The sequence below is a fragment of the Urocitellus parryii genome, chromosome 5 (assembly GCF_045843805.1).
Source record: "Urocitellus parryii isolate mUroPar1 chromosome 5, mUroPar1.hap1, whole genome shotgun sequence".
Lineage (NCBI taxonomy): Eukaryota > Metazoa > Chordata > Mammalia > Rodentia > Sciuridae > Urocitellus > Urocitellus parryii.
Window position 1 is genome coordinate 99,332,789 of NC_135535.1, and position 15,407 is coordinate 99,348,195.

Sequence of the window (15,407 nt, forward strand, 5' to 3'; positions counted from 1 at the left end):
AACGGAAAAAACAAATGTTCCATTTTACTTCATTCAAGAATCCTGTGTGAGAGGAGTTTGGACTCCCTGAAGTAGACATACAATTATCATCATAGAATGGGACTGATTCGTGATCGGAGGTGTCATCACAGCTTGGGTATGTACTTACTGTCCACATGAATGTGTAGTTCTGCTTCTGTATATTTTTAAGCTGTCCAAAATTTTACTTTAAATCAAGCTGTCAGAAACTTTCACTTCCCCCACCACTGATTTCATTATCTTTCAATAGTAAAGTCATCCACAGCTGAAGACAACTTGAATCAGTAAATAGCATCACACTGGAGTTAGAAGAACTGAATTTTAATCAAACCATTCTTTTGTTTTGAGATAGGGACAATGAAGCTTGCATGGGATCCTTCCCCCACAAATAGAGAAATAATATGTGCTGTATTTATCTTAGTGCAGTTCTGTAATATTAAAATCAACATATAATTTGAAACTACATTTTATGCTGAAAGTGTCAATTTTTTCATAAATTATTTACAGTTGGTAACATTATATTACATAATCAATGTGATTTTTGTCATCTCTAATTATTTCATCCATAGAATAATACCTACCTTCTGCTCTTCAGGTTTAATCAGTGAATTATATATGAACAAACAATGTTTACATGTAATTTTAGTTATAAAGACAATTAGTAAACTGGGTGTGGTGGTGCTCGCCTGTAATCTCAGCAACTCAGGAGGCATAAGGATCCCAAGTTAGAGGCTAGCCTCAGCAATTTAGCGAGATCCTAAGTAACTCAGGGAGATCCTGTTTCAAAATAAAAATAAAAAGTGGAAATGTGGCTCAGTGGTTAAGTACTCCTGGGTTCAATCTCTGGTACCAAAAAGACAATTAGTATTATCATTTCATTTAGAAAGGCTTTTAAGTATTCAATAAATGATTAATATTTCAAAAAGTAAACTTTTGTTGTTGTTGTTGTTCAGAGGCAAGGTTCTCTGTCTTTATCCTAAAACTTTAGATCCTACTTGTTTCATCTTTGTTTGTCATTTAAAACGAAATTAGACAAACCAGTATTAACTAAATGTTTGCATGTGATTAACATTATTGAAACTAAGTTCATCATATTTTATTTTATTTTTTAAAGATCTCTAATGAATTGTGTTGATATCTTTTCTTACTGCTGTCTTTTCTTGTTTTGCAAGTTAGGAAACTGAGATGCAAAAGCTAAATGCTATGTAAAATTATCAAGTTAAGTCTGAATCCATAGTGTACATATATGTCTATCTTTCTCTGGCTTTGTTTTTTTTTATAAAGTGTCTATTTCAATGTTAATTTCATTATATTATAAATTAATTCATTTTAAAGTATATTATTAAGAATACTTTGCTATGGAATAAAATAATGTTATCTATACAATAAACACAAGCATCGTAATAAAGTAATGTAGAGCAAAATAAATTCATGTTGTACTTTTTTTATGTAAATTTTTTCTATTTATATATGACAACAGAATGTATTACAATTCTTATTACATATATAGAGCACAATTTTTTATATCTTTGGTTGTATACGTAGTATATTCACATCAATTCGTGTCTTCATACCAGTACTTTGGATAGTAATGATCATCACATTCCACCATTATTAATGACTCCATGCCCATTCCCTTCCCCTCCAACTCCTCTGCCCTATCTAAAATTTGTCTATTCCTCCCATGATCCCTCTCCCTATCCCACTATGAATCAGCCTCCTTATATCAAAGAAAACATTTGGCATTTGTTTTTTTGGGATGGGCTAACTTCACTAATCATTATCTTCTCTAATTCCATCCATTTACCTGCAAATGCCATGATTTTATTCTCTTTTATTGCTGAGTAATATTCCATGTGTATATATGCCACCTTTTTTAAAATCCATTTATCTATTGAAGGGCATCTAGGTTGGTTCCACAGTTTAGCTATTGTGAATTGTGCTGTTGTACTTTTAAAAAGATATCTGTGGGAAGTATATTAATGGAAATGATGAGTTTAATTTTAAATATCTCAAGTAGTAGAAAGGCTGTGGCTCATATTGGCTTGAACTGTTTTTCTCCAGAGATGACTGAATGCCACAATTATAACTTTGGACTGGCAAAGTGTCACACTTCTAAAAGATGTCAAAAGCAAAGATCTACTCTAATAACAGGCAAATGTAGACAAAAATGTAAGTCTTGTATTCCATTTGTCCTCTCTCATTGTACAGAGGTTAATCATGGAAACAATATCAGTGACAAGTATTCAATTTATTTTACCTTCATTGTACTAGCAGACATGACATTTACTTTAATAGATTATTGAAATATATAATAAAATTAGAAGAAAATATTGTTTAGGACCTTTTTCATGCCCTAAAAATGATGAGCTTATTTATCACAATAATGACAATGAAACAGAAGATTCTGAGAAATCAGTAAGTAATTAGCTGTAAGGAGGAATAAACAAAAAGATTCAACAGAAAAGAAAAACATATTAAATTCATCTGAGTTATGTTATTAAACATTATAGAAGCAATAATTTGATTACTATATAGAATGTTTCTGAGTGCAGTAGAAAAGATGTGTCCTCAAATGTCTTTTTCCAATCCAGAATATTATTGATATTAGCACTTGAGGCAGCTTAAAGAAAAGGAAAATCAACAGACAACCCTCACCTAAAATCAACAGAGATTTTATTAACAATAATAAGAAATTACTAACAAATAATATCATTTCATGAGTTAGTCATAGGAGTGTAAATGAGCTGTATATAATAATCAAAGGAGAAAGAATATATGACCATGTGCATAATGTTGAAATGTCATTGAATAAAAAATCAGTGTGAATTCTTAACTAAAAGAACTTAATTTGAAAAATCTAAAAAATGTAAATACTGCTCTTGATATATACATATATAGACACAACATATTACATATCTAAATCACTACAATTAATGTTATTACATTTTCATTATAATTAGGAAAGGCAAATATTTTGCTATTATTAATGTTGCTTATTATTTATTGTTTTGCTGATGCTGAGTGACTAAGCAAGAAAAGAAAAATGTTTATAAAATTAGAATTAAAAGGTAAAAATAACATAATTAAAAATAAGTGATTTAAAATATTTTAAAATTAATGAGTGTACAGGCCTTAAATATAAAAAACCATTAAAAATAGATATTAAGATTTTATTGAAAGTTCATATTTAAAACTCAATTGTCTTCCTAAATAGAAATACAAGGAAACTGCTGTTCATATGTTATGACCCCAAATCAGGAAAAAGCATAGAAATAAACCTTTTACTAACAAGCCTAGAAATAAATTTGCTAATTAATATTTCTACTGATGAACATAAAATGTAAAGCATTCAAGGATAAAAGACAACATTTTTCAGATATACATTATCTCTATACATCTGTATATTTAATGTGATTCTGTTGGAGGACAAATGCACTGTATTTAGAGATGATATGTTCTTTAAAAACACATTCTAAAATTTATAAGGCAGAAAAAAAATTATAATAATAGCTAAGTAGTCTGAAAAAGATAATGTACTATAATATTGTAGACACTATCTTGTCTTCAAGCATTTCATAATGAACATATGTGAATGAGCAGACTGATTAGAGTACTTAGGAATAAATGCAAGCACATGTAGGGATAGATCATATACTAATAGTGGCATTTCACATCAGTAAAGGAAGATTAATTGATTCAATAATTAGTGCTAGAAAAACTCAGTACACATCTGGCAAAGAAACTCATAAAATTTGAGTTTTTACCAAATATATTTTACATACACATATACATAACAGATGTTTAATAGTCCAAATAAAAACAGAAACCATACACCATTGTGATGTAACATGGATGTAATTAGTTTTACAAACTCAGAATAATAAAGACATTTTACTCATATCAAAAAAAACATAAGTCATACAGGGAAGTTTGATTAAGTCAACCAGAGAAAAATTAACCATTTCAGCCTTTCAAAGTTATTATAAAGAAAGTTAAAACAGAAATAATGTCTGAACCATATATTTGCAAAACATACTTCATATTCCCAACCTAAAAAGTAAAGAATAAACCAGTGACTTTGTAGAAACAAGAAAAATCTCAGAGAAATAAGAGATGTTCAACTTTATTCCACAAGAGGAAATATAAAATTAAAATGTAAGTATAAAAATATTTCCTACCAAGTTTATACATTAAAAAATGTGAATAACATTTACTACCAAGGACGATGTAAATTAAACAGGAATATTAAGTATAAATAGGCTTTTACATTTATTTTTTAATCATGTAAATTAGTATAAACATTTTAACTAAAATTTTCAATCATTACAGAAACTTAATATATACATGCCTTTGCTTCAGTGATTGCCATAGCAGGAATTTCTTCTAGAGAACTAAAAAATATGCACAGGTGTAAATGAAATATATCATTATTTCTAAAAGCAAAAACTAACAAACAATTTACCCATTGGAAAAAATTAAAAGTCTGTCAACAATTAGATTTTGTCCAGATAGCAATGAAATGTAATACAATAATTTTACAACTTAGGCATCTTTATAAGCCATGATATGGTGTAATCACCAGAATACTGTCATAAATGAAAAAAAAAGTCAGACTAGTTTGTGCAATTTCTTAAATATATGTATTTTGTAACATGGTTTCAAAATACATATTTTTAATATGTGGTTGAAAGAACTGTCTATATTTATTATTGTATCCTCATAGAAAATGAAAACAGTAAACAGATTTACACTAGAAGATGGCTAGAGAACTTCTACAGAATTATGGGAAGGGATATTACATTTTTGTACTCTTGTTTCTTAATCATTTACAAAGTAATTGTCTTACCTCTTCTGAGAAAAACAAAGCCAAAAAAACCACTTACAGTATTCTCTGATCAAAAGCACAATACCACTAATACTAAAAACAAAGATACCTGCATCCTTTATCCTTCCTTTCTTTTCTGATATTTCTCTTTTCTTTGACAGTATCTCCATTTTTTCTTGGTCGTTTCATCGCCATTTCGATGGCGATACGTTTCGTTGTTATGATGGCGATATGGACTGTCATATTCGTAAACTGTAAGTCATTACAAAAATTTGTGATCTCATTTATCAAACAATTGTAATGCATTATTTTGATTAATATTCAGAGGCACAGATACATAAACTAGCAATACTGAGTAAGTGTTCTCATCATAGTTTTGCTGTTAGTCTAGAAATTTACCAGTTATTTTTTATTGGATTATAATTTACTAACAGTACAAGTTTTTAAAATAATTATGATTATTTTCATAGCATTTCACAACCAAGAAGTTTCAATTCCTTCAAACGGTAAGTGAATTTTTAAAAATATTTTGAAGAATAAATTGAATACATACTATACATACTAGAGTGTATTATATATCCAATGACACTAAAAGTGGGAAAGGAAATAGTTTATGCTTGTCCACATTTTACTATGGCTTTATTTTGTTGAAACAATGGAGTACTTGCAAAAAGTAGAAAATTCTGTTTGGGCATCTCCTTTTCTATTTCTGTGTAGAAATACTTTAGATATGACTATAATGGTTTAATTATGTTTTAACTTTGAAGTTGGAATGAGAAAGGCATTTGAGTTTTTTTTATAATCTGCTATAATGTCTAGATATGTGTAGAATTAATAGTATATTCTCTTTCTAGAAGGATACTGTGGCCCATGCCCTAAAAATTGGTTATGTTATAGAAACCACTGCTACCAATTTTTTAATGAGAGCAAAACTTGGTACCAGAGCCAAGCTTCTTGTATGTCTCAAAATTCCAGCCTCCTGAAGATATACAGTAGAGTGGAACAGGTTGAGTATTTGTTTTAATCACCCTTCGTATATTTAATCTTAATGAATGAAATAATTCATTGGAATGTGAGCACTGAAACAGATATTCTAATTCCTACTCTGACTCTTTCTGCCTTAAAATTAAGAAACCTCAGATTTTATGTATGTCTTGCTTAAGTTGAAATTATGCTAGTTAGGGACAAAATGCAGTGTCCCTCAAGTGTGAGAAGAAAAGATTAATTGATTATGGCCTTACACTTAGCAACATTCTGAGCATTGGTTTTATTTGCACCTTGTTGTTTCAAACAGGATTTCTTCAAATTGGTGAAGTCATATCATTGGATAGGACTCATACAAATTCCGACAAATGGATCCTGGCAGTGGGAAGATGGCTCCATTCTCTTGCCCAACCAGTAAGTCTTAGGTCCAATAGATTTTTGTTTGTTTGTTTTCTCTTTTTAATACATGCATCTCAATAATACCGAATGGTGAATTTTGTTGTGGCATGCTAGTGCAAACATACAAACATGATTTGATGAATTTTACTCCCCAATACTATCCACTCTCTCTTCTCCCCAACAGGATCCTAGTTGTGAATTTGTTCCTAATTTATCTCTATGATCACTCATCTATCACATTTTCTTTTTCACAAACTCAGGCATTCCCATATTCTCATTCATTTAGAAAAGAAATACTTGTGCCCTAAATTTGGAAGAGAGTATTATGAAGTGGCCAATATAAACAATTATGAGTAATATATATGCTTACTATGTGGTAAATACTGTGAAAGATAGATCTAATATTATGTTCATTTTACAGATAGGATACTGAAGCAGAGAGGTTAAGAGGTTAAGTACAACATATTCTTTTGTCATGTACTACTAAGGTGATGACAATATAATTGGTGTGCAATAAACTGCACATACAGAATGTACACTTCGATGCACTTATGAAACCATTAATAAAATCAAAATAATTAGCATATCCATCACCTGCAAAACTTTCTTTTGAATCTCTATAGTACTTTCTTTGTGCTGTTTTCTATATCTCTTTATGTTCCCAAGAAACAAATCTTTTTTCTCTCACCATAGATTAATTTGCAACAACTAGAATCTTATATAAATGCAGTCATATGATATGTACTAGTTTTATGTTGGATTTTTTTCACTTAGCATAATTATTTGAGATTTGGCATTTCATAACATTAATACTTTTTTTTATTCCCAAGAGGTATTTCTTTTTGAATGTAGTGCAACTTGTTTACCCTATTGTCTCTCGATATATATGTAAGTAGTTCTCAGTTTTTAATTACAAATAAAGTCACTTGTTGTGAAAATTTGTGTACAACTGTTTCCATGAAAATAAGCTCTCCATACTGGGGTTGTAGCTTAGTGGTTGAGCACTTGTCTACCATGTGTGAGGCACTGGGTTCAATCCTCAGCACCAGATATAAATAAATAAATAAATAAATAAATAAATAAATAAATAAATAAATAAATAAATAAAACTAGCTTTCCTTTCTCTTATACAAATATTTAAGAGTAAAACAGATGGATCATATAATAGTTTTATGCTTAAGTTTTTAAGAAAATACCAAACTATAATCAAAGTTGCTATGAAATTTTACTAATTTCACATTTCTTTTAGCAGCATGTGAGAGTTCCAGTTGCTCAACATTACAGCCAACATTTGTTATGATCAGTCTTTTACATTTTAGATATTCTAATAAATATGAATTGGCATCTCAATGTTGTTTTAATTTGCATTTTCCTAGTCACTAACTAACAATGCTAAGGATCAGTTTTTGTGTTTGTCATTCATTTCAAGTTTTTATTTCAATGATTTCTGGTCTGATATTTGTTATTTACTATATTCTTATTTTATGTTAAATTTACTTTCCCTTTTCTGTTTTTTTCAGGGTTAAAGCTAAGGCATTGATTTTTCTTTTCTAATAAAAATATTTTTTTGCCATTAATATGTGAGATCATTTGGTAACCTCCTTGAACATTTTGATACATTGGTTTTGGTTCTATTCAATTCAAAAATCATTTCTAAATCTCCTTTCATGCTTGTCTTTGATTCATAGATTATTATTTAATATTTGGAAAATTTCTAGAACTCTTTCTGTTACTAATTTCTAATTAAGTACCATCTTGATCAATTTAATATGGATTGAAACCTCTTGAATTTGTTGAGATCAGTTTTATGGACTAGATTATAATCTCTTTTGAAATGCTCCATGTGTATATTGTATATTGTATATCGAACAGGTATATTGTGCCATTCTTGAGTTCTATAAGTGACAATTAACTCAAGATAATTAAGAGTGTTGCTCAAGACTTCTATATCCTTTCTGATTTACTATCTACTTAGTTTTGACTGTTTATGTTAGAGGTCACAATTATTAAAAGGGAAGTATTAAAACATTGTACTGTAAATTTAGTTACCTATATTTCCTTGCAATTCAAATGCTTCTTTGCCTGACATATTTTGAAGCTCTGTTGTTAGATGCATAAAAGTTTAGCTTTTGTGTACTCTTCCCTGAATTTATTATTTTATCATAATATAATGAACTCTTGAGCCAATAATATTTTGTGCTTTGAAATTCTACTTAGTACCATATAAATTTAGTCATTACAGATTTTTTATTAGAATTAGTATAGCATATATCTTTAATCTGTATGGGTCTTTACATTAAAAGTAAGTCTCCTTTGGACAGACTACAGTTGAATTTTACTTTTTCATCCAGTTTGACAAGTCATGCCTTTTTATTTGGGATGTTTTCTCCATTTACATTCAATAGTTAAGTAATCTTGCTATTTACTGTTTATTGGTTTTGTTAGTTGTTTATTCCTGTTTTCTTTTTCTGAGTTTTATTAAACATATTTTAATTTTATTTAGTTCTATTAAACATTTTTTTGCTTTGGCTTATTTGGTATATCTTTGTTGTTATTTTAGTTTGCTCTAGAGTTTGTTGCATATATATCTAATATATCAATAAATCTGATAACCTATCACTGCATGCATAGTATAAAATTCTTGCAATATTATCCTTCCATTTCTTTCTTCCAAACCATGAGCTATTTTAGTCATAAATTTCCCTGTATAAATGCCATAAGTCTCACACTGTTATTTTTATTAAAAACATCAAATATATTTTAAGTGCTTTAAGTAACAAGATAAAATTATACAAATTATGTTTATGCCTGTCACCATTTCTTTACTCATTTTTATAGAACATAACTTCCATCTACTGTAATATTCCTCCCATATTGAGGATTTTTGCAGCATTGCTTGAAGCTGTTTGTTTCCTAGTGATAAATTATTTCAGCTTCTATTCTGAATATGTCTTTATTTTATCTTAATTTTTGAGAGATATTTTGGATGATGGTTTTTTTTCCCCCTGGATTGAACCCAGGGCCTTCTGCATGCAAGGCAAGCACTCTTCCAACTGAGCTATATCCCCAGCCTGAGATGCTTTTATTCTTTACACATTTCTGGATTTAAATCTTTTGTTGTTGCTTGTTTTGGGTACTTTCAATAAGTTTCTCCTCACTTGTTGTCTAAGAAATCTGCTCTCATACTTGTTTTTTTTTTTTTTTTTCTCATACTTGTTTTTGTTCAACAGTACATATGTCTTTTTTCTCCCTGTGGCTACCTAATCACTTTTCTTTGTCATTGGGTTTGAAAATGTGCCATAAGCCTTGTTTTTAGTTTTCTTCATATTTCTTGTGCATGTGGTTTCTTGAGATTCTTAGAAGGGTTTATAATTTTCACTAAAATTAGAAAATGAAGTGTAATTATTTCTTCAAATGTTTTCTCTCCCCCATTTCTTTGGTGTCTTCTTTAAGCCAATCAAATTTGGTACATCAAGCCTGTTAAAATTGTAGTAAAGTTCACTGATGCTCTATTCATATTTTTACTCTTCTTTATCTTTTTGGATAGATTCCATGATCATGAAAGTTTACTAATCCTTTCTTCTGTAAAGTATAATGTTTCATTAATCCTATAAATGTATGTTTCATCTCAGATATTGAAGTTTTCCTTTCTAGAAGTGTGATTTGGTAGGTGTTTTTAACATTCTCCATGTATGGATTTGAATTTTGATTGATTGATTTGTCTTCTCATTAAGGTTAATTATTCTGGGGCTGGGGATGTAGCTCAAGCGGTAGCGCGCTCGCCTGGCATGCGTGCGGCCCGGGTTCGATCCTCAGCACCACATACAAACAAAGATGTTGTGTCCGCCAATAACTAAAAAATAAATATTAAAAAAATTCTCTCTTTCTCTCTCTCTCTCTCTCTCTTTCTAAAAAAAAAAAGGTTAATTATTCTGTTTCTTTACTTGCCAGGTACTTTTTTGTGGAATTTTATACATTGGTCTTTTATTAAAAACATTAAATATGTCTTTAATTTTATGTTACATATTTTTATTGCTAAAAATATTCTAGGGGCAAAGGTACTTGCCTTTATCAAGTACTCTTACTTACAAACCACTTCATCTATTTTGATCTTTTAAAACATATTACTAATCAGGACATCCAGTCTAGTTAATTATCCCCACTCTAAAGCAGTATTCTTCTAATACCTTGTATTTCAACTCTGTTTGAAATACAAGGTTTTACAAATCGCTAGATAAAGTAGGCATAGTTCCAGACCCTCTATATCCACACTGTTTCCTCTAAACCTTTCTAGATAGTTCTTTCTCCATCTTTGAATATTTTTCTTGCACACATGCATTAATTAGTACTTTGCTGAATACTCAAGAAAGGACTTCTATGTGTCTTTGGGTTTCTTTATTTGCTCAGCTCTTTGATCTTCAGTCTGTGTCTATGAACTACAGTTGCTTTGATATTTACAGACTAGAGTATTCTGATACTTTTTTTTTTTTAATAGCCTGCTCTTTTAACCACCTGATAGCATAGACGAACTCTTCACACCTGGGCTAAATGACAATACTTCAACATTTATTGAGCTTATAGAATATAGCTTTTATCCTTTGAATGAATGTTAAGATAATTCTCAGAAAAAGGCCATTTCTATCATTTGGGAGATGTGGCCTATCATATTTACTATTAATTAATTTACTTATAATGGCACAAAGATCAGGAATAAAACCCAAATATTTTGATACTACTACTTTCTCTCTCCTTTGGTCTCATAAAATCAGCAGAAGTTTCCTAGACTGTAAATATTTAAAATTCTTTATTTATATTTTAGTTATTTGAATATTCAACTCTTTTATAAATAATAAAAATAATCACAATATCAATGTTAATGTTAGATTAATTAGGTGTTTATGTCTTTCAGACACAATTTTAAGCATTTTATATGTGTCTCCTCATTAAGAACTCTTAAAATTCCTAAATAGGGCTAGGGATATAGCTCAGTTAGTAAAGTGCATGCACAAGGCCCTGGGATCAATCCCCAGCAAAACACACACACACACACACACACACACACACACACACACACCTATATAACAAGTATTATTTTACTCTAATTTTACAAGTAAAGAACAGAATCTTAGAGTGTGTAATAACTCACTTAAGCTCTAAAAAACATCATTGTTTCAGCAGGGATTCAGATATATATGCATTTCTGACTGTATCACAAGAGTAATCATTGAATGGTTTTGAATTTGCTTTGCTACTTTAATGGGTAATTGGCAGTGGTCAGTCAACAACCATTTACTGTCAGGTGTTCAAGTTTTCTGTTGTATACATTGTAACAGAAACTATCTACCTTCCTATCACATTTTATATTTCTGACATGAAGACCCCCAGTATTGATGTAGGATGGGCTAATTTCTACATGACCTGAGATTTTATTTTTTTTTAATAATTTTTTTTTGAGAGAGAGATTTTTTAAAAAAATATTTATCTTTTAGTTTTCGGCGGACACAACATCTTTGTTGGTATGTGGTGCTGAGGATTGAAACCCGGCCACACTCATGCCAGGCGAGCGCGCTACCGCTTGAGCCACATCCCCAGCCCTGAGATTTTATTTTATTTTATTTTATTTTTTTAAAGACAGAGTGTGAGGAGAGAGAGAGAGAGAGAGAGAGAGAGAGAGAGAGAGAGAGAGAGAGAGAGAGAGAGAATTTTAATATTTATTTTTTAGTTTTCGGTGGACACAACATCTTTGTTGGTATGTGATGCTGAGGATCGAACCCGGGCCGCACGCATGCCAGGCGAGCGCGCTACCGCTTGAGCCACATCCCCAGCCCTGAGATTTTATTTTTAACAAAATTTTCTTCTCCCAAAATAAGATTGTATATCATATTATTTCCAATCTACAAGTGTAATTTTTGTTCATGCACATGGTAAATATTTTTGAGTACCTGTAAATGTCCAGCAGAGATAACTGCAGAGACCACTAGGACATAACTCCCTCAAGAACTTTATCCTGCAGTCAAAAATGTAGTTAAAGGGGCTGGAGTTGTAGCTGTGGTAGAGCACTTGTCCAGCATGTGAGAGGTCCTGGGCTCCATCCCCAGACTGGAAAACAAACAAGCAAACAAAAAAGGAAATGTAGTTATCAAAAAATAAGCATAATGTGGTGTGAAGAGTGATAAGAATGATGTGGGAAAAGACACATAGAAATCAAAATAACATGTGAAGAAAGTGAAATTAGAGAGAACAAGGCACTGTTTATTTCTCTGTGGTGAGAACATTCAAAAGTCACTCTTCTAGCTGATTCTTAAACGTAAAATAGCTAATTGGTAACTGAGTCACCCTGTTGTGCTGTGGAATGCCAGAGATGACAAGTACATGAAGTGATAACTATGCTAACTACACTTATTGATTATATTAATCAATATACATTAGAACATCAAATTCTACTCCAGAAATAAGCACAATTATAAAGTGTAAATTTCCAAAGTATAAAAAAAACCCAGTGGCTCATAATTTAAAATATGAAACTTTCATTTTCTGAGATGCCTACATTTTGTATATCTGTGAATCAGGAAGGTCAAGCATGGTACTAAATTCTCCTGCAATACCTTTTAAATTCTTATAAGTATTATTGCTTTTTTATTTCCTGCATTAACAAAGTTATGGATATGTCATGTGTAATTCTCTCCAATCCAGACTAACACTGGTGGAAATGCAGAACGGAACCTGCATTGTCTATGGCTCAAGCTTTAAAGGCTACACAGAAAACTGTTCAGCCCTGAACACATACATCTGCATGCAAAGGATTGGGTAGACTCAATCAATCCATCCCAACACAAAACAGGAACAGAGAAGGGATTGCACCGGCAGGAACAATGCTATGTGGCTGAAGGAAACAAACAATGGGACAAACACAGGAAAAACATACACCTCCTGGGCTCTCCAGAATAGGACCACAGAACTATTCTGCATCTAGTATTCTGTAAGACAAAGGAAGGCAATTCAGAAATCATCAAGTCCACCTCTACCATGGCCCAGACTGCACAGGATGGAGTTGGGTTCAGCCTCGATTAAAAAGAATGGAACCAATCCAGGAAAGTGGTGAGGAAAAAGTAGCCCTATAAATCACTGGTGGTACATCTAGCAGAGAAAACTGCTCCATGGGTGGGCAGTGCTGTGCCCAGCTGTGGGGGTAATGTTGACATCCCAGTCAGTTAAGAAGGCAAGACTGCTGCCCCAGTGGTCCTGGAGGCAGAGCAGAAAGCCAGAGAGGTTTATTCTTGGAACTTAAGATCTCGTGGAGTTTGCCTACCCAGGTTTTGGACTTGCTTGGAGCCCATCATCCTTTCTTTTTCTTCGACATTTCCTCCTTTTGCGGTGGCAGCCTATCCAGTGCCAATCCCAACCTTGCACTTTGAAAGCACATAATTTATTGTATTTCATGAGATCACAGCTGGGGAAGAATGTTGCCTGTCCCACCCAATAATATTTTGGGTGGGACAGGCAACATTTGGATAAATATTAACTATTTAGGTAATACTTAGATGAGACTTCAGGCTTTAGATTTTAGGGTTGGTGCTAGAAGGAGTAAAGCCTTTTGGGGTTGTTGGGATGGAATGAGTGTATTCTGCATGTGAGAAGGACATGAACCTTTCAGAGGCCAGGGGTAGACTAAATGTTTGTGTACCTCCAAACTTCAAATTTGAAACTATAACACCCTCCAAATTATAATAGAAGGCAGGCCTTTGGAAGGAAATTTGGGTATTAAGTGTTAAGCCCTGGTGAGTAGGATTAATGCTTTTAATAAAAGACCCCAGAAATCTCTCTAATCTTTCTTACATCACAAGAGGATACAAGGAGAATTTGAGTCTACACCTGCAGGAGGATCTTCAGCAGCGCCCAACCATGTTGGCATAACTCACCCAGTCGATAAAGCTAAGAACAGAGGGGAAGATAGCTGGGCATTCGTTATCACTGAAAATAACAGAAAATGATTCATAATGTTGTTGCATAATATATTGCTACTTGGGGAAAGCATTACTAAACCAGCAGGCAGGTGAAATGTATTAAATATCAGAATTGAATAAAAATGAAAATCACAACTGAAAAGCAACCACAGAAACTGGCTTTTATTCTGAGAGTTTATAATAAACTTTGGGACTGTTAGTTTCTGTTTTAATGGTTGTCATGGAGCTTGGAAATACAAGACAAAGTTTAGTGGTCATCTAACCTGAGTGTGAAATGCAAGTTCTCTTTCTAAAACTGAGATCCCCCAAATGTTTCAAACTCCTACAAGAAATAAGAAATGAAACCTATACTTCAGAAAATAGAAAGAGAGATTCTTGCTAGTCTTGACCTTTGAAAAGATGGAGGAGAAAATGAAAACTTCCCATGAAACATTTGTACCCACAGATAAGCCCTCGTTTATATTTACAGCCCACGTCTGGCTAACAGTGAAGTCCAAAACTATGGCAGTGAAATAATTTATTTGAAGTAGTTCAAGGTTATTAATAATAGCCTTACTACTAACAGTACCAATATTGTTGAAAATAATCTCAACCAGTTCTCAAGAACTTTGGCAATCTTCCAAATTTCTCAAACACAAAGATAAAATTACAAAAAGTAGAAACTAAAGGATGGGAGGGTGGAAAGGGGAGTAATCTTGGTGAAGGGTCTTGAAAATCTGAAATCATGTCAAAATAAAGAGCTAAAATAACCAAACCAATTGGAGTCATCTTTGAAACCTGTCTTTCTCCTACACAATATACCCAATATGTCAGCAAATCCAAGTCTCTCTCTCTCTCTCTCTCTCTCTCTCTCTCTCTCTCTCTCTCTCTCACACACACACACACACACACACACACACACACATTTACATATTCATATGTGCACAGAGTATAGCAATATATGTTGGCCAATCACTTCCCAGCACTTCCCCTGGCAATTAGTTTTGTTTGTTATTTTCAAAGAGAAATACTATTGAATTCTGGCTTCTAGTGTTTGTACTGAGAATTATCTTCTTAGTCTAATATTGTTTGTCTCTTCATATGGCTACTGTAAGATTATCTCTTCATCTTTGCTTTCAGTGTTTTGAGTGTTACAGCTTGGTAGGGTTTTGTTTCTGTTTATTCTGGTCCAAGTGTATGTATTTGTTTTTTTGTCCCATTCTGTCTCTATACTC

General features: G+C 31.9%; 1 protein-coding gene across 1 annotated transcript; it reads left to right on the top strand.

Annotated features, from left to right (window-relative positions):
- The first annotated feature begins 55 nt into the window (after positions 1 to 55).
- On the top strand, positions 56 to 13,258 carry Klrk1 (killer cell lectin like receptor K1). The gene is made up of 7 exons (XM_026410893.2): positions 56 to 136; positions 2,083 to 2,190; positions 5,008 to 5,100; positions 5,317 to 5,352; positions 5,701 to 5,852; positions 6,141 to 6,244; positions 12,923 to 13,258. The coding sequence occupies exons 1-7, from the start codon at positions 97 to 99 to the stop codon at positions 13,038 to 13,040; spliced, it is 651 nt and encodes a 216-aa protein (XP_026266678.1). The 5' UTR covers positions 56 to 96; the 3' UTR covers positions 13,041 to 13,258.
- The last annotated feature ends 2,149 nt before the right edge of the window (positions 13,259 to 15,407 follow it).